A 19,154-nucleotide genomic window follows, 5' to 3' on the forward strand; every position below is an offset into this window, starting at 1 on the left:
TTACTTCGAGATATAGATGTTTATATACTTTTTTTATTTTTTTTTGAACAAACAGTTGTTTATTTACTTAGTTGCAAATATTATGAATAAATTGAAACAAATTACACAAAGAGTTGGTTGATGTCAAAAAAAAAAAAACACACATAGATTTGGTATTAATTTGGTAAATATATTTTGACAATTGTAAATCCAATCCAATTAGTTTTTGCTAATTTGTTTAAAATGATATTTAATAAAATCATTAAAACAGAAAAGCCCAATTAATAGTTTAACGTGTATACATATCTAGAGCTCATCAACACAAATTATTCATGTATATAAGATAATTTAATTCATTTGACAATATGTTTTCAAAAATCCGAAACAAAAATTGAACAATCTTCGCGTTACCATTGTTGCGTTCTTGGCTTTTTTTGTCTTCAACGCGATTAGTATTATACATTTGACACTTTGGTCATTGGCTGCTTTAACAAAAACTCATTTTTTTTTTTTCATTTGGTAGTTACGAATTCGTTGGAGGAACTCAAAATGGACACTCTATCCAAATCCAAATAATTCAAATGCAAAATGGACCAGGGTTGTTTAAACCATATTGCTTGTAGGCATTGTTCTTATCAGGATTGCAAATGCGATCATGGAAAGTGTAAATGCCATGGCTCTAAACCCCCAAGACAATGATCCAACAACATCTTGAACTACTCTTTCTCCTGTATAATCATTTGTTTATAATGCAAAATAAACTAAATCGCAATTTTTTCAATTGAGAAAATTAATAATGAAGATTATATATCAACCGTTTAATATATAAACTATATATGTATATTGAATGACTCATTTTGTGGCCGAGATTAGAACATGATTTTGCTCGTAGATGTTGTGGTTCAACAATAGTTGTGATTGTGAGGGCAAGGACATCCACTAAAACATAAATATTTTTATTCTTCTTACATAAAAAATATAATTATAGCGCGATAGTTTTAATATTCACCCATAAGAGCCCAAGAAGAGTTTGATTCTTCTTTCTGTGACCGAGTCGCACATATCATTACATAAAAGTTAAAACAAAAAAAACAGCTCATCAGATCATAGTTAATTTAGAGTTTAGATTATGGTTGAAAATATTAAAGACACACATAAATGAATAAACCAGTGACAGTCACCACGTCGTTTGGTCTGAACATATATTTTAATACAATATATTTAAAATAGTGTTTTTTAGAACAAATAATGTAATTGTCCATATACCATTAAAAATTATGAAAAAAATATCAGGAAAGTATACATTAAACTTTGAAAACTTTTGTATGTCTAAAGCCTAATTTAACTTATAAAATCATATTTACAATTTTTGGAAGAATGATGATTGGTATGACTGGTAAGGCTTTAAAAACTTTATTTCCAGCAAAAAAAAACGAATCTTAAGAAAATAATGTGCTTAGTTTGTGAGATATTTTTTTTCTTGACCTTAAATTTATTTTCCTTTACACTGATTTTCCCTATAATATTTAGTGTTATTTATATTTATTTTTCTATAAATTAAATTTACATTTTTCAATAACAAAACAGATCATTTGTGGTTTCTCTTTTCGTGCTTTTTGGAAGAAAACGACAAAAGCCTTAGATTTTTCTAACCACTTAACCTACACTTTCTTTTTGTGATAAATTTATTTCCTTTAAAAGCCATAGATTCTAAATTAAGACACCTTATTAACAAATCTGTTCCTTACCAAAAAAAAAAAAAAAAATCTGTTAATTTAATTTAAAATTTACAAGCATATCATATACACATAGGTGTCAACAACTTCATTAATTGAAAACATTGAAAAAAGTAATAACATTTTAGGCAAAGAAGCAACTTTATGGACCATCATGCTCTATATATAATACACCTATAATTGTATTCTTCCATCACATCGCAAACTAAACGAAAGTTATCCACACCTCAAATTCTACAAACGAATTCGGTTCAGAGCTAGGAGAAAAATATGAATAATCTTCGTGTAACCATTGCAGTGTTTTTGGCCGCTCTTGTCTTCACCGCGACTTGTATTTAGTTTTTTCTTTCTTTCTTCTTAAACCTCAAATTCAGTTTCACTTTTTTGTTATACCAATAACAGTATTTTGATATGACTTTTTTTTTTTTCTCTGGCAGTTCCAAACTCTGTGGTGGATGCTAAGAAGAAAACGATCACAATCTCATTCACATGCAAAACGAAATCGGACTGTTTGAGAAACATAGCTTGTGAAGCTTGTACTGATTGCCGATGTGATAAAGGATTATGTAGATGCCATGGTTTTGGTGGAAATCCAACAGCTGCGCCATTAACTGCTTAATCAATTTGTCCATTTCTTTTCAATTTCTCTTTTATTTTCTTGTCATGTGCAAAAGAATAATTAAAAAAAAAAAAACCTTCAGTGAATGAAATAAAATATCTGATTTATAATTTAATGAAAAAATCTTAATACTAAATCATTGATATCAGAAACAACAACTAGAAAAATTTAGTTAAGAAATAAGATCTGGGCAGACTTTCGGTATAAATCGACAAGAACAATAAAGAACAAACGAACTGGATTTTTTGTATTGATTTTCTCTGTTATATTCGTTAAAAGTTACATGTCCTCTTTCTAATCAAAATCCGACTACTAATACAGAAAACCGGTCTCGAAACTATCTCCTCGTTCTCCTCCAACGATCCCGGCTCGTCATCCCGAGATCCTCTCCAAAACCTTGACTCGGCATCTTCTCCATACGATCCCATTTCCTGGGCTTCCTCCAAGCCTATTATCTCGAACGACAATTACAACTTATTGGGCTTTTCTTTCGGGCTTCATAATCGTAGAAACCCAACACCAACATAAATGAACAATATGCAGCTGTATAGTAAACATAATTTTTTTGCCTAAAACTTTCAGATTTAATCATTACTTTATTGTTTAGAGTTGATAAATATGGAATGATCTAAAGTTTTTCCTAACATTACATGATCTACCCTTCATTAATACATTATTTCATTTATTTTATAGAATTAATAAGCTAAAAGTGAGAGATAAAACTGAAAATTTGATTGATAAAATTGCATCGTAAAAAGGAAACGATAAATAATAGTATTAAACAAAAATTTAACTCTAGAATGAAAATTAAAAAATCGGAGGAAATAATAGATATATTGTTATATATTTCCAAACATACAAAAATAGAAAAGGAATCACTCTCTACTTGACCATCTTGAGGCCATCATGCTCCTACATATATTTGTTGTTCTTTGTCACACTACAATCATTACAAATTAACGAAGCTAAAGTTACATACAAGGTGCCGTTCATTTTCAACAAAAAGAATCAGTCTCAAAATTCAGAGAGAAAATGAACAATCTTGGCGTAATTATGGCTATGTTATTGGCCGTTCTTGTCCTCACTGCGACCGAAATCTAGTTTCTTTACCGTTAACGCAATATTTTGCTGGTCGACCCCTTTAAACAATTTGTACAGTGTTTTAAAAATTTAATTGCATTGTTTTTCATTCTTCTTTTCGCAGTTTCAGAGTCATCGGAGATAGCCAAGGGGGATGATGTCACAATCTCATTTAGATGCAAAACAAATACACAATGTTTAACGAACATCGCGTGTGAGGCTTGTGTTGATTGTCGATGTGATAAAGGATTATGTAGATGCCATAGTTTTGGTGGAGAAACTACCAGTCCAACCGCTTAATTAAGTCATCTTTCTCCTAAATTAATGTTCTCTTTTTCAATAATGTAAACGAATAACAAAAAGTTCAATAGATACAACAATGAGGACTATGCATGTATCAATATCAATCAGTTGTTACCAAGGGAATAAAACGTACGTGTGTTAAGATGATCAGTTCTTTTTTTTTTTTTTTGAACAATTTGATAAAACGTACTGCAATACGAAAATCATATGCGTATATCAGATATTACCGGCTTAATTATTATCAATTTATTAACAAAAAAAGATCTGCGGGGTCAAACAATTGAATTAAAGGGTCAAATATCCGGAGTTTGTTTAGATTTTCTCTATAACCGACATTAGTTATATATATCTTCCTCTTTTTTGTGAAACAGTTAATAACATGTACAATCATATACTCGAACTCGTGACATAACTTGCTCATTTACCAACTGAGCTAAAGACTATTATATATTTTTGTTTTCTGCCATTACTTTTTCTCTATAAAACAAAAATATATTACTAAAGAAAATTATTCGAAATTATTAAACATGATGTGGCTCAAGTTAAAACAAATTTATATTGGCTCACTCAACAAATGGTGAGACGGTTTACGAATGGACTAAATGTAATTTGGCATACATGCAATTTCAATTTTCAACATTTTCTAAGCCCATTTGGCCATTAAAGACATTCCTCCGGCACCTAGAAAAACAGCAACATAAGCCATTGTCTGAAGCTTCATATTTCCTTGCAACTTTGGTCCCAAAAAATCAGCACCCAATAGATCAACAAGTGCCATGTAGTTCAATAAACCGGCCGAACATGCGTTTAAGACACCAACTACAATCAATGCCGTTGGACTCGTGGGGCTGTACACAGTTTGTAACAACATTCCAAGGACGATCCCTAGTGGTGTCGTGACCGAGAAAAAAAACACCATTGTCCAGCTTGTTTTCTTCCCATATTGCGCCTTAGAAAAAAAGAAAAAAAACTATAATAAAGAGTTGGTACAATGAGAAGTATACTACAATCAGTTGATTATAAACTAATTTATTTTTGTTCACAAATTTATTTTAGTAAAATGCAATATATATACTCGGCTAAGCGATTGTTAAGTACAATTTTGCTACCTGAAGAATGCAACCGCCAAGCCCCATGCCTTCAAATAACTGATGAAAACAAAGAGCCGCGATGAGAGAACGTATGGTACATTTGTTATCAGAAGCTCCCATTGCAAGGCCGATTACAACGGAGTGCACTACAATTCCTAGCTCCAAAACCTGCACAGATTTATTTATTTCAAAATTAGGGTTCTATGAAATATTGTAATGTAACAAATTTCAACAAAGGAAATCAACCATACTGTGTGCCTACCTGAGCAATGACTTGATGCCTAATAAGCTGAGATTTTGCGTCGTCTTTCCGGTCGGCAACTATAATCCCGTTTTTACTCTCCAATTCCTTTGATCCACTCTCTAGGGTTTCAACGACATTTGCTTGCGATTTAAGCATTCTCTTCTTATGCCAACTCATAGCATAAGAATCCACCATCAACGTTATCAAAGCCGATAGCATAGCGATAAAGGTAGTGAACGGAAACTTCTTCCACGGGTTTCTTGGTAAGCAAGGGGAATTGAGATCGTAAAAAGAGTCGGGTAATACATGCATATAACCCGTCGCTAAGATCACTCCAGAGGCCAATGCCTTGACGACCACAAAAAGATCTCGGTCTGGTCCTAACGCCGGAACCCTTTGGGTGAACAAGGGTAAAGAAACACCAATTATACTCGCCACTAAGATAGAGAAAATAGCTATGATTTTGAGTTTCGTCGATTCTTTGTTGTTGTTGCAAAACGATGCGTGTGGTCCGGATTTGCATTGTGGAACGCTTGCGAGCTCGGTATTTTCAGTTAGAGAGGTTAATGTGTAGGAGAGAAATAGTATTGCAATGATCATTAGCTTGTAAATTTGATGAGTAGAAGCCATTTTGTTTCTTTTTATGGTTTTGAGTTGAGTGTAAAGTTTGTGAGGTTATAGGGTTTGTTTATATAGAGCGCGGATCTTGCAACAGAAGATCTCCTGTGAGTGGCGTAGACTTGGATATTGTAAACAGGTGTCTGGCTTGTGTTGTCTCCGCCGCACACACACTTCTTCAACAGAGCTTGGTCAAACAAAAATTACCAGTTGTGCTGTGGCGCTGATGTGGCCTTGATGACGTGACGTGAGGCATAATAAATTTCTGCGGAATGAATTATATTTTAGATTTTAAGGATGAGAATTAATCAATTGTTATTGGATAATAAATATATATGTTCATAGTAATGCTTTAGAAAGAAAATAAAATATTTTCATACAGAAATGTGTTTCTCTTTTCCAAAGAGTCTAACGAACGAATCAGAAAAAGAAAAAAAAATGTTGTGACAACAAATATTAAACCTCAGCAACTGCATTCTTCACACAATCAACATTACACAACCGAACTGATCTCACAATTTCACCCAACCTACAACCAAAAACTTTATGTAGTAAGATCTCCTGTATAACATGATCATACAAATCGACTTCAGATAACAAAAACTAAAGTTAATAACTGAATCATTCGATCATCAACGGTTTAAGTACTAACCTGTCGAAGCTATTCCTAGCCCGATCGGAGCTATCCACACTGTTTCTCTTCCCATACCGATGATCGTTACTAATGTACTTTCTTGATCTGTCTCTAGCAGTAACACATTCTGTGCTATGCCTAGATCCAATCCAACTACTACTCTTTGTTGATTTCTCTTTCTTGTGGTCATCAGCCAGTGATTGGCGCCGAAAGTTTGAAATTGGAAGCTTCTCAATGGCTGAAATGAACTTTCTCAAGTGAGGTAAGTAGTGAGGGGACATCTCAAGATCACAGTGGCCTCCTCCTTTAAGCCATAAGGGTTCGTATTTTTCTTTGCATAGTTCCCATAACTGTTTTCCATGTGAAATATTCACCACATCGTCATTCGTTCCCTGCAAGGAGAGTATTATACCAAGTTGTTATTATAATCTCGTATATATAAAATAAGAATGATTACTGTATATCAATATACTGTGATGTGAAAATAGACTTACATGAATCACAAGAACAGGACACTCCACGAGATGAATTTTGTCAATATTCTGCAGTAAAAAAAACTTTTATCAGTGTACCAAACCAATGAGATTATCCTTATTTTGGGGGTAGATATATGTTAAAATCATATATCTTATATTTTTACACACCATGGAATGTCATCATTGATCCCATAAAGGTTTACCATACCAAATCCAATATTAACACTAATAGATGTTTATAGATGTACACATCATTGATCCCATGAAGTTATTGTTAATAGATGTACTTGGCTATGATGTTTAAGTTTTAGAAAATTAAAGAAACGTATAATATTCAATGTCAATATTTTGATATTCTAATAGGATAATGTACTTAACTCTAATTAAGAAAAAAAGATATTTAGAAGAAAATTAAGAAACTCTATACTGTCAAGTAATTAATAAAATATCACATAATACGATCCTAGACTGTACTAGCTTCTTAACTAGATAGAAATCAAATCTCTAGCTAGAGACTCAATATTAGGTCACGAATCGATGCTGAGATCTCTCCTTTAAAGAAAATATAAAAGAAGGATCAAACCTTGTAAATGTCGAACGAGAAGGAATGCTTGAAAGGGTACATGACGCGTAAACCGGACAAAAAAGGACTATGAAGAACAAGTGCTCGGAGACATGGAAGACGAGAAGCAAGCTCAAGGGACGGTCCACTTCCGACGGATTGTCCGTACAAAATGATACATTCATCTTTTGTACCATAAGTGTTTCTTAGCCAATTATAAGCTGCTTCTATGTCTGCGTACGTCTCTTGTTCGCTTGGCTTTCAATTTTTACGATCCAAATTAAATCACACGCGCTAATCCCAAGCGTTATTTAAAATAATCGGAATACATGACTTACCTTACCAGAAGATTGCCCATATCCTGAGTAATCGTATCTGCAATTATCATCACAGAACCCCATATGTATTATTAGAACCCAAATTACTGTATATTATTTAAAATTCGGTGGTCTCAGTGTTGAAATAGACCATCCTATTTTTTTAAGAAAATATATAATTAATATACATTTTATTAATAAATTATACAAAATTAATTAAGAACAAACGAAAAAACAGCTAGCTAAGAAATTTGACGAAATAATTTTTTTTTTTGGGGTTAAAAGTACTTATTTTATTAAATATAATTTGGAATCCTATGCTATCCTAACTAACCTAATATTGAGAAATCATAAATATAAATTTTCTGATGACTAATGTACCATCACTTTTATTTTTGGATTGAATAAAATCTTGTCTCTTATCAAAAAATAGTATGGAACAAAAACATAGAACCAAAACAAGTGAACTTAATTAATGGATTAATACATTATTATGTCATGGAGATATAAAAACTAACCCCATGATATTGACATTGAGTTGAATTAGCTCGGCGAAGATGTAGAAAACGTGACCAAGATCGGCGGCGTTGCCGTGAGAAAACAAAACGGTGAGTTTAGCGGTTGGATTCTTCACATACATCGCCACGATCTCATTCCCTCTTCTTGTCCGTATCTTCGCAACTTCGATATCCTCATCTCTGAGGTGATGATACTGCATGTTCGTCGATATCCTCATCTTCCCCGTAGACTCCTCTGTCACCACCGTGTACGACGGAGGAGTTGGTGGGAAGAAAGCAAACCTCGCAGCCATCGTCGACGTCGCAGCTCCCATTTCACTCGAGAATCTTTTTTTTTATATAATTAATTATTGGTAAGAAGAAAAGAATGGCCTATGCGATAATGATAGATGATATGCTATAATCTAGTGATATTACTTAGAGCTAATATTTATTTATTCATAATATGGTTATAAAATAAATTCTAAATTTTCCCCTTTAAATGCTCTGTCTTTTTATATAAAGTTTCCATCTAAATATAACTAAGATTAAGGCTTAACATACTATATTAATTTCCTTAAACTATGCAAAATATTTCTCGTCATTCTATTATAACTTTCTCTTATTGATTTGGAAGTGATAAGTATATAACAAAATGAATTTGACCTTCACAATCATGTTTCAGAATCGTAAAAGCCAAACATTGTGTCAAGTGTCAACTGTCATAAGATGTCGTTAAAAAAAGCATAAATAAGGATGTTACTTATTATCAGTATAAAAAGACATAGATGAGGATACACACGCCCACATACCGATCGATCAGTGGTCTTCTAGATGCTACTTTTATTACTCCCTCCGTTTCAAAATATAAGATGTTTTAGAGAAGTTTTTTGTTTCATAATATAAGATGTTTTCAAGTTTCTATGCAACTTTTAGATTAGTTTAATATTTTATATTATGCAGTATTATTTCTGATTGGTTGAACTTGTTAAAAGTAAAAGCTTATTAATCTGCGTGCTTTAGTTAAAACATTCTATATTTTGAAACGGAGAGAGTATAAAAATGAGCAAATTATTAATCAATGAAAGAATATAAAACTTAATCTAATAAAGGGAAACAATGATGTGTAGTGGAGAACAGATAGCTCTAAATCAATTAGTAATCTATTCGTTTGGAGGGAAAGAAAGCTAAATCTAATCATTACTTAAGGAAAATTCAAATCAATCTTCTCTTTTGGAATTACACGGGCAATATCTTATTGGGGTTAACGAAATCTAAATTCAAATTTTGTTTATTTCCATCATTGCATGCTTAATTAACGACATGACGCGTCCGTATAATTGGGCCTATATGCATACGAATAGCCCATTATGAAACATGTAACTACATCAGGTTTAAATGAAAAATTCAGGTAAATAGGAAAATATTTTATGAAAATTCATCAGGTTTAATGAAAATCACTTGCACTACTAACTTGTACATACATAGTGAAAGTCTTACGTAAAAATGGTTAATGATTTGAGACCTTCGCTTCAAATTTGTAGTAGCATTATAAAAGTAAAAGAAAAAACGGATTATTAATTTTTTTTGCAGTTTCACACAGATAGAGATTACAGACTTATGGTTTAATCGAATTAACTCCAGATGATACTGTTGTAATGATACTAAGAAAAAAAATATTATGTTATGAACTCCTGATCGGGTAAAGCAATTAGGTACGTAAATTTTGGTGCAATGTGGGAGAAACAGCATACACAATATTGATACTAACAAAGATACACAAATTCCAATTATAGAAGTTATATAGACCATAGGTTACATTCCACACCCACTGATTCATCATGATATGTTTCTTACGGTCCATTAACTAATTAATAACTCATATTTGACCGACTTCCTTCGATCTGCCGATTATATTTTTATATTATCAGGTATATAGATTCATAAAAAAAATTGTGGTTTTTTTGTCAACAAAACTTATGAATAAAACTTAAAAACATGTAATTAGTGGCAACTTGAAAGTCATATAGAAACACTATACAGCTAATCTACTCATGTTTTAACTTGACTTAACAAATTTTAGCTAGGACTCAGTATTAAATATATTATAGTTCAGTTTAAGGGTGTGTTTATATTTAGTATAGAGAATTGAGCAAGTTTTACTTTTATTGTTCTTGAACCTGAGAAAAGTGGTAATATAGTAAGAGACCAACACAAAACATGCACATCTGTGAATTGCATTTTACGTTATGTTTCTTCTCCTTATTCGATGTTTTTGGGCTATTCCCAACGTAAATATCTTCTTTTTTCAGTATCATTTGTATTTGTGACTTGTGAGAGGGGGAAAAACTCGGAGATCACAAAAGTCATTCCAGGAAAATAAATTATGTAATACTAATACCAAATGGAAGCCAAACTATACTTATAGTTATATATTGTGGTGTCTGGCTAGTTTTGTTTCCGGCCGGCTCCAAAGTACATTCATTTACCCAAAAGCTCATCCTGAATGGCACTTCTAGCGATTTAAAAATGAGATTGAAAATGCTTTCCACAAAATAGATTTACTGTGCTTACCCGCACATTTTTGCACTATAATTCCTTTTTCTTAATTAAGTTCCACTTTCAGAGCAATTCATTACTAAAAAAAACAAAAGGAATGTTCTTGAATGGTCGTACATAATTTTGACTTAATAGTTAATACAAACCTTTTTCTTTAATGTTTTGGTCAAGAAGATGCATGTTTCTCTTTAAGATCTTTATGAACGGTACCTTAGTAGATATTCTAAGTTCGACAAAATATTTTTTGTTTTTTACATCATTCGACCATATTTTTCTATGCTAGTATTGTAAGCTTATTTCGAAAACCAAAGAAGTATATTTATATTTTTACAACGGGATTGATTAATATATAGACTATGTTCATTCACACTTGATATATAATTTTTTTTATCTAGTTGGGTTGGCTCACTTAGTTATGGGTGTGAACTTGGATCTCATGTTGTAGTTCACAGTTTCATGCATCTTTCGGGAATTCTACGCATGTCCCAATATCTATGCATGGCAGGTTCCCAATAGAGACACATGGCTTATGGTAAAGTAAAAATAGATTAAATTTGGCATACTCTTGGGTGTTTTTCTTCCCCTATATATATACACTAGTTAATCTTCTTCTATTCTTCATCATTCAGTTTTGAGAGCGTTTTCGATCTCACATAATACATTTAGAGAGCGTTTTCGATCGCATCTAAAAGAAGAATATAAGAGATGGCCAATATCACTTCGAGCTTTCTGTGTTTGTTGATTCTTCTTTTGTTTTGCCTCTCCTTTAGCTATTCTCTTCATGGTTCATCTCTTTCTTTTATTTTCCTTTTCTCTAATATGTTCAATCATCAAAATTTTAATGTCGTGAATATTCGAAATAGTTACGTACGTAACTCATATAATTCATATTATATACGTAAAAACTTGCATTATGAAAATCGAACTTTCTCAATGCTATTTATTCCTTTTCCCCATTTTGTATGAATTATATACAGTTGCATGCATGTTTATACTTTACAGTAAAAATGCAGTTACTTTATAGTTTATAAGTATATCCTATTTTTTCATCAGGACACAAGGATGAAGTGTCAAGAGTTGACGATGTTTCAAATGCAAAGGTATTACTATGTTCCCCAAAAAATACTTTTACGTGTTTTAATTTCTTGAGTAGTGAAAACTTATGGAATCAATGCCCACATTAGGCAAAAAGTGCGAATTTCACATAGGGGCTGCACATTATACCTCAGTAGTTTAAGTTTCGACGACATACATAAACACGTAAATAATCTAATAAGGTTGATGATGATAAGCAGGTTATGAAGCATCTTGATGATGATGGGGATGCGATGAAGAAGGTCCAAATAGGAGGAAGAAGTGGAGAAGAGTTTAGTAAGGAAACGACAAAGATGATGATGAAGAAGCCAACAAAGAAAGAGACAACTGTTGAGGAAGAGGATGATCTCGTTGCGTACACTGCTGATTACTGGAAACCAAGACACCATCCTCCCAAGAACAACTGATCAAATTTGTCATAATCCTATAAAATGCTCCTTATTATTCAATATTAATATTATAAGATATCAAAATACATAATATATATATATATATATGTGTAACTAGATATGAGCTTTGTTTTTGTAACATCGATCGTTCTAAGTTTTCTATAAAAAGTGGTACGTATAAGTGTGTAACCTAGTTGTGTTCTCTCAATGTTATCATTTGTCGATGTCGTACAATATACAATTTACCATGTTTTAAGATATAACCAGATTATGTATTTCACCCGTCTTGGTTTGTAGTTTAATGGGCTCCGACTCCCTAATCCCTCACAGAAGTGAAGTAATCCTTTTGTCCACTTCCATCTAATACTCTTATTCGCTACCAATCATGTTATGAGGTTGTTGTCACTGACCCGACAATTTCGACTCACCGCCTGTTTCAAGCAAATCTGGGGATGACTTTACTTTCCCAAAGAACCTGACGAAAACTAATACAGTGTTAGACTCAAGCAGCAAAACGACCAAGACATCTGCGTTTGGGTTGGGGAAACTAAAACTTGACAAAAAGTGGAAAGTATATGTTCACTATGCAAATGGTTAAGAAACATCACTTACCGGTTACCGCAATCCTTCAAGGAAGTTAATGTGGTAACACTGTTGCTTGATGAATACTATCCAATAGCTGAGATTATTCTGTTAACTGGAACACTGAGAAACGGCAATAGAACATCATCAGATAACAAACTATAAAACTTGTGTGGGTTTCTTTTTTACAGTAACAGTATACTACTAACGGTTACCTCATGTGATAGTTTCTCTACTGAAAGTGTGCCTTCTGCAGTTAGCATATAAGATGGGACAACAGACAAACATTGGCTGCTTACTGATCAGGCAACAAACCCGATTTGATGGTCCAGGACAGCAATTCATCTGATGACTTGATCATCATTTTGCATATGTCCAAGTCAGGCGAAATACCCCGGGATAACATTAGACGGAAGAAGAGTTTGCTCTCATTTGCTAAATGTCTCCTACACAAACGGTTGATCACCGCACTGTAATCCCTGATGGAAACATCGAATCCTCTGTCCAGCAGCTGATGAAATAGCCTCACTGCCATTTCAGGGTCACCCTTTACACAATGTGCCTTAATCAGTGTGGTATAAGCAAATTTGGACAGACTAACACCCTGCTTCTGGAGTGAATAGAAAAACCTGTCAGCTTTCTTTATGCAACCGTAGACACAAAGGCTGTCGATTAGAATATTATAAGTAGCAGGGGTAGGAACAAGATTTGCAGATTCCATTTTATCCAACAACTCAAATGCTTCGGATAAATGTTTAACTCTGCATAGATACTGAATAATTATATTGTAAGTGATCTGATCTCGAGTGATACCTTCAGAATCCATGTCTCTGAGCACCTGTTTGCATTTAGCGAGTGTCCTCTCACTGAGTACCTGGTTGCATTTCTCGAGTTTCCAGCCGCTGCAGAGCCCTTTAATAATCACTGCGTATGTGACATTGGTTGCTAGGATTTCTTTAGTTTTCATTTCCGAGCGCAATTCATCTATGCTTTCAGTATCTCCACAGTTAGCATATGCATCCATCAGTGTAGTATAACTCACAGCGCTTGGAACCAATCCATATAACTTGATGACATCTAAGATTCTTCTAGCCTCAGCTATATTCCGGATTTTGCAATACCCGTAAATCAAAGAGTTGAAAGTTGCAACGCTAGGAGTTATCCCATTCTCAATTACTACCTCGAACAACTCTAATGCCTCCTTGATGCAACCAGACTTTGCATACCCGTCAATGACGATATTGTACAGAATAATATCCAGTGTGTTGCTATTTGAAATCAAAGAATCCAGAAGCGCTTTTGCCTCAAGCAACATCCCTTTCTGACATAGACCAAGCAATATAGCACCATGTGTCCTAGAATTCGGAAGAATTTCGGCGGTACACATCTCGTCGAAAAGCCAAACAGCCATATCAAATTCTCCTAGCCTGCAGAGGCCGTGAATCACAATAGAATATGCTACGAGATCAGGTCTCAGACCATAGGCTTCCATATCATAGAATAATGACAAAGCTTCACTGATTCGTCCTGCTTTACATAAACCATTGAGCATTACACTGTAGGGGATGATACTGCAAAACTCGAATCCCCTCGACAACATATTCTTCAGCAATTTTAAACCCATATCAATATTTCCTAATTTACATTGCCCACATAGTAATATTGTGTATGTAATAACATCAGGACTCAAACCTTTATCCAACATATCTTGAATAACCTCAAAAACCCCACCACTGATCATACCAAGAAGATGAAACCCTTTCGCAAGAATATGGTATGTCACGGAATCAGGTTCCACTCCATGCTTATTCATATCACTAACCAATTCTAAAGCTTCTGCGACAGAACCAGCTAGACAGAGTCCGTTGATGAGTATATTGTGACTATATACACTAGGAACCAATCCACATTTCAAAACTGTACAGAGAAACGACTTGGCAATATCTACAAACCCCAATTTACAGTAACCTGACATTATACTATTAAAAGAAACTACAGAGGGACCAGTATCTTTCCACTCTGAAGTTCGGAGGAACGAAACTGCATCCTCTAGCTTTTGTTGCTTACACAAACCATCTACAACTGTTGAGTACGTGTACTCGTTCTTATCATTGATTTCCTTGTACACATCCCACATCTTATCTGTTTCTCTAAAACTATACAAAACAGAGTTGTATGACTGTGTTGACACTTTCAAGTTGAGATCCTTCATCTTTTCCAAGATATAAAGAGAATCATCAACCATTTTAGATCTCGACGCAGTAAACAACAACATATCCCAAACTACTCCTGTGTAATCCCACTTCCTGAAGCTACTAGAGAGAACTTTACAAATCAAAGAAGCTGAACCACAACCTAAAAGCAAATCATGGGAAATTAAAGCTATAAATCAGATTCATGAAAACGCTAAAGTTTCCTCTTTTCTCCAGTAATTGGCACAAGTCTTTGAGACAAAAGAAAAGAAAAAGACTTGCCTTGCTCTTGGAGGAGTTGTTCAAGAACCACTTGAAGCTCTTTGAAACGTCTCTGACCAGCAAAAACATGTGAAACCAACAATGTAGAAAAACTCGAATGACGAAACCCATAAATATCTCTCAGCTCTTTGAAAAACCAAACCGAAAGATCTGAGCTTTCAGCCATCAATTCAGCCATGATCTCTTCTACATGGACATGTCTAAGTTCCGAAACCAAGCCTCGGAAGTGATGCCCGTGAAGAAACTCACGGAACCCATTCTTCTTCATCCCAAAGAGAATCTCTTGGTGAAAGTCTCTGTAATCGGAAGTGGAATTGGTTGTGGGTAATGGCTCATCGTCGAGTTTGGCGATGGAGAAGGAGGATTTAGTGGATAAGAGAGAAGAGAAAGGAGAGAGGATACGAGATACTTTGCTTGAATTGGATGCAATCCATCTACAGATCATGGAATTTGGGGATTAGGGTTTTTCAATTGGGTGATTTCTGGAGATGCCCTTGTCTTCAATTTGAGAGATGGGTTGAGAATTGAGCTTCGTCGGAGAGATATATTCTCGGTTTTTTTTTCCCCGGCAAGTTTGAAGAAACAGACGGAGAAGAAAGGGTTTTACGATTCTTCTTGGGGTTTACGATTTAAACCTAAATCCGGTTTTTAAATAACCGGAACAAAATTGTTCCGGTTCAGCTTTCTTACCGGTTTACAATATTTAGAAAGTAAAGAGAGTAGAGAATCTTATGTCAAAATTGATTTATTTTTTTGATGGTTTACAAAAGTCATTACAATGATGATTATATTTATGCATCAAAATAAACTATAATTTAACAAAGTAACACATACGCGAAATAAAATACAAATTACATAAAGAAAGAATAAAAGATGAGAGTTCTTTGTCTAAAATAGGCGAAACGTTCATTTCTTTATTTCTTAGAAATGAGCATGCAACAGCAAAGAGTAGAAGCTAAGAATAATCTGTTTTACAATTATTTTTAATTCATCGTAACCATATCAATAATCACAGTTTCCACTAAAGATCGTAGTGCTGAGTGCCACTGCCAACTAGCTAGACAACTAACACAAGTATAGTTTTTAATCTAATAAGAGCATCATATACCGACATTGTTTTTTTCTTCTGTTTTCTTGTAACGTCAGACGCAGATTAGTTACCATCACAAAAACAATAGAAAACATCATGTAAAATTTGATTATACGTCTGTCAATTAGTATTTCAAATCAAGTATAGAAAGAGAACTCCAACAAATTAAATATTAAAAGCAAATAGATTTAGAAAAAGGTAATAAGATGGATCACTTCACCAATTTGGTTATCTGTCACACCTTTCTTGATACATGCATTAGAGCTAAAAACAACTTAAATTAATGAAAACTCGTACTACATATATGTCGTTTTCAACTTTAATAAACTTTCACTATATAAAAAAAAAGACTAAATAAATTTTTGACGTTTTTTTTTTTTTTTTTTTGAATGAATGCAAAATTTATTCAACCAAAAAAATATTGTTTACAATATATGCATCTTGTAATATATCAGTGAAGAAGATATTCAAATATGGTAAAATTTCACAAACATGAAATACACATTTCACCAACTTAGATGTCATTAATTCTATCTCTAGTAACCACATGCATTAACTTAAGACCTCCACTTTATGGTGCATTGCTCTCCTATAAGTACTTCTGGTTTTTTCTTGTAATGACTTACCCCAAAATCAAAGATGTACAAAGCAAGTCCTAAAAGAAGAGAAATCGTGGAGAAAAGGAAGAGTGTACGAGACAAGGAGACTAAGCAAAACTCTAACTTCTTTGCGAAACACTTAAAGAGGATTTACCCAATCACGCTTCAACGAAGTACATCTTCTTCATTCTCACTCTCTTCTATATCTCTATCGCTCTCTCAGAACTCCACCGATTCTGTCTCCACGGATTCAAATTCCACGTTGGAACAAAAGATCTCTCTAGCACTTGGTTTAATCTCATCTCCGCACAGAAGAGAAACAATTGTTCCAAAAAGTATCCCGCAACAACTAGAACAACAGCTATGTCTGGATTTCAATAGCGATGAGCCAAAGAGGTGCAATTGGATCACCAAGAAAAGTGGTAAGATCAAGATGTCCTAATATAATATTATATAGCTAAATAGAATCTATACAAGTTAATTAGATAATCAATAATGTGATTAAACTAAATCAAATTCCAGTATGAATTTGTGATGATTATAAATTTAAGTAAAGATCATAAAAATAATTTTGTATTTTTTTTTTTTGTAGATGAAGCCTACGTAAAGTTTCATGACCAGCAATGGGGAGTCCCTGTCTATGATGATAAGTATGATTACACAAATTTATGAGATTAATTTCGTATATGTATACAAACTAAATGCTAACCCTCTTGTTATACTAGATGGTTATATTTAAATCAATGTTGTACGAAGAAAATTAACTGTATGGTGATTTTTAATTTTAAACCAGCCTGCTTTTTGAGTTCCTTGCCATGTCGGGGATGTTAATGGACTATAATTGGACTGAGATCCTAAAACGTAAAGAACTCTTTAGGTAAAATCTCTCGCATTTTGTTACATTATACAAGTAGATATAAATTTATGAATATTTTCGTAATTTGTTAAACTAGAGAGGCGTTTTGTGAGTTTGACCCAAATCTGGTGGCCAAAATGGGAGAGAAAGAGATCACCGAGATTGCATCAAACAAAGCAATAATGTTACAAGAGAGTAGAGTCAGGTGTATAGTTGACAATGCCAAATGCATAACCAAGGCAAGTTTTAAACCTTTTCTCACTTATGCTAAACAGTAAAACAGCCCTATAATTTCTTGTATATTTTTCCATATATACCTTAATTTATTTTCTATTATTTACAGGTGGTTAAGGAATTTGGATCATTCAGCAGCTTCATGTGGGGGTTTATGGATTACAAACCTATCATTAGCAAATTCAAGTATCCAAGAAATGTACCACTGAGATCTCCCAAGGCTGAGATCATTAGCAAAGATATGATCAAACGAGGGTTTCGATTTGTCGGTCCAGTGATTGTACACTCGTTCATGCAGGCTGCAGGGTTAACAATCGATCATCTCGTCGATTGTTTTAGACATGGTGATTGTGTGAGCCTCGCTGAGAGGCCATGGAGGCATATATGATATTTGGAGAGAGAGAGAGAGAGTCTAATCCAGTTTCGGTTTATTACATATATATCCTGGTTTTTGAGGTTTTCGGTTTATCAGATATATATTTTAAAACTTGGTTTTCAGCATATGAATTTTACGTTTTTGAGTACTTTGTTTTCAACTATCTAAGGATATATTTGATTTGAGGTTAAATATTTTCTTTGGATTTAGTTTGATATGTCTTAGGTTTTGGTTTGGATTTAATTTTTACATATTTTAACAAATTTCTTGTTAATCGATTTTCATTTTCAATTCGGTTTGGTTCCGAATGTAGTTTTTTTAGATGTAAAAAACAAAAAACTTCAAGTCTTACATCTTACAATAACTAGAAAAAATGTGTCTTAAGTGAAAAAATCAATCATTAAGCTTGGCGAACACAGCCTCTAAGCCATGATTATTTGTTTTTATTTTGTTGTAATATTCTTTTCTTCCAAGTTTTCTAGATCATGGCCATGGGCATGACTATTATATTACAATAAAGTAGTTATTCTTGATCACGGGGATGACTGTCCAAGTCTCCTTAGCTTTTTCGATATGAAATTGTGAAGTATCAATCATTGTTTGTATTGGCGTCGGCTACTGACATAATAAGAAACAATGTCACTCCAAATATGCCTACATAAAAAGAAAAAACCTTCAAATTATTCAAAGTAATAGATAAAGAAAAAGATTGTTTTTAGAAACTTATAAAATTTCAAATAGTTC

The 19,154-nt window shown here is 33.4% G+C and overlaps 7 protein-coding genes across 11 annotated transcripts; 4 read left to right on the forward strand and 3 right to left on the reverse strand.

The window, feature by feature from the left end:
- Window positions 1–1,985: 1,985 nt before the first annotated feature.
- On the forward strand, window positions 1,986–2,457 carry LOC109129873 (Defensin-like (DEFL) family protein). The gene is given in 3 exon segments (XM_087495274.1): window positions 1,986–2,000; window positions 2,153–2,243; window positions 2,246–2,457. Coding segments are annotated over 3 exon segments (195 nt in total). The 3' UTR covers window positions 2,335–2,457.
- A 909-nt stretch (window positions 2,458–3,366) lies between these two features.
- Window positions 3,367–3,714, forward strand: LOC104759206 (Defensin-like (DEFL) family protein). The gene is given in 2 exon segments (XM_019238855.1): window positions 3,367–3,445; window positions 3,539–3,714. Coding segments are annotated over 2 exon segments (255 nt in total).
- Window positions 3,715–4,360: 646 nt separating this feature from the next.
- LOC104755645 (zinc transporter 7-like) lies at window positions 4,361–5,682 on the reverse strand. 2 transcript variants are annotated; one of them, XM_087497159.1, is made up of 3 exons: window positions 5,131–5,682; window positions 4,827–4,976; window positions 4,361–4,666 (listed from the first exon to the last, which is right to left on the reverse strand). In XM_087497159.1, exons 1-3 carry the CDS (start codon window positions 5,680–5,682, stop codon window positions 4,361–4,363), a joined length of 1,008 nt encoding a protein of 335 aa, XP_087353285.1. The 2 variants fall into 2 exon arrangements, with proteins under 2 accessions (XP_087353285.1, XP_010476366.1); XM_010478064.1 differs by having other exon boundaries at window positions 5,071–5,682.
- A 277-nt stretch (window positions 5,683–5,959) lies between these two features.
- LOC104755646 (alpha/beta-Hydrolases superfamily protein) lies at window positions 5,960–8,560 on the reverse strand. 2 transcript variants are annotated; one of them, XM_010478065.2, is made up of 6 exons: window positions 8,178–8,560; window positions 7,681–7,717; window positions 7,364–7,600; window positions 6,799–6,846; window positions 6,323–6,696; window positions 5,960–6,199 (listed from the first exon to the last, which is right to left on the reverse strand). In XM_010478065.2, exons 1-6 carry the CDS (start codon window positions 8,489–8,491, stop codon window positions 6,127–6,129), a joined length of 1,083 nt encoding a protein of 360 aa, XP_010476367.1. In that variant the 5' UTR covers window positions 8,492–8,560; the 3' UTR covers window positions 5,960–6,126. The 2 variants fall into 2 exon arrangements, with proteins under 2 accessions (XP_010476367.1, XP_010476368.1); XM_010478066.2 differs by having other exon boundaries at window positions 6,022–6,199; window positions 7,364–7,595; window positions 8,178–8,323.
- A 2,775-nt stretch (window positions 8,561–11,335) lies between these two features.
- RGF2 (root meristem growth factor-like protein) lies at window positions 11,336–12,388 on the forward strand. The gene is made up of 3 exons (XM_010478067.3): window positions 11,336–11,499; window positions 11,769–11,815; window positions 12,011–12,388. Exons 1-3 carry the CDS (start codon window positions 11,421–11,423, stop codon window positions 12,215–12,217), a joined length of 333 nt encoding a protein of 110 aa, XP_010476369.1. The 5' UTR covers window positions 11,336–11,420; the 3' UTR covers window positions 12,218–12,388.
- Window positions 12,326–16,030, reverse strand: LOC104755647 (Tetratricopeptide repeat (TPR)-like superfamily protein). 3 transcript variants are annotated; one of them, XM_019238786.2, is made up of 4 exons: window positions 15,256–16,030; window positions 12,997–15,136; window positions 12,812–12,904; window positions 12,326–12,674 (listed from the first exon to the last, which is right to left on the reverse strand). In XM_019238786.2, the coding sequence occupies exons 1-2, from the start codon at window positions 15,698–15,700 to the stop codon at window positions 13,077–13,079; spliced, it is 2,505 nt and encodes an 834-aa protein (XP_019094331.1). In that variant the 5' UTR covers window positions 15,701–16,030; the 3' UTR covers window positions 12,326–12,674; window positions 12,812–12,904; window positions 12,997–13,076. The 3 variants fall into 3 exon arrangements, with proteins under 3 accessions (XP_019094331.1, XP_019094332.1, XP_087352085.1); XM_019238787.2 differs by having other exon boundaries at window positions 12,326–12,684; window positions 15,256–16,020; XM_087495959.1 differs by lacking the exons at window positions 12,326–12,674; window positions 12,812–12,904 and having other exon boundaries at window positions 12,997–13,391; window positions 13,595–15,136; window positions 15,256–16,020.
- Window positions 16,031–16,886: 856 nt separating this feature from the next.
- LOC104755649 (DNA glycosylase superfamily protein) lies at window positions 16,887–19,059 on the forward strand. The gene is made up of 5 exons (XM_010478068.2): window positions 16,887–17,366; window positions 17,537–17,594; window positions 17,738–17,821; window positions 17,898–18,039; window positions 18,144–19,059. Exons 1-5 carry the CDS (start codon window positions 16,985–16,987, stop codon window positions 18,420–18,422), a joined length of 945 nt encoding a protein of 314 aa, XP_010476370.1. The 5' UTR covers window positions 16,887–16,984; the 3' UTR covers window positions 18,423–19,059.
- Window positions 19,060–19,154: the final 95 nt, after the last annotated feature.

The sequence above is a fragment of the Camelina sativa genome, chromosome 17 (genome assembly GCF_030686135.1).
Source record: "Camelina sativa cultivar CO46 ecotype springtype chromosome 17, ASM3068613v1".
Lineage (NCBI taxonomy): Eukaryota > Viridiplantae > Streptophyta > Magnoliopsida > Brassicales > Brassicaceae > Camelina > Camelina sativa.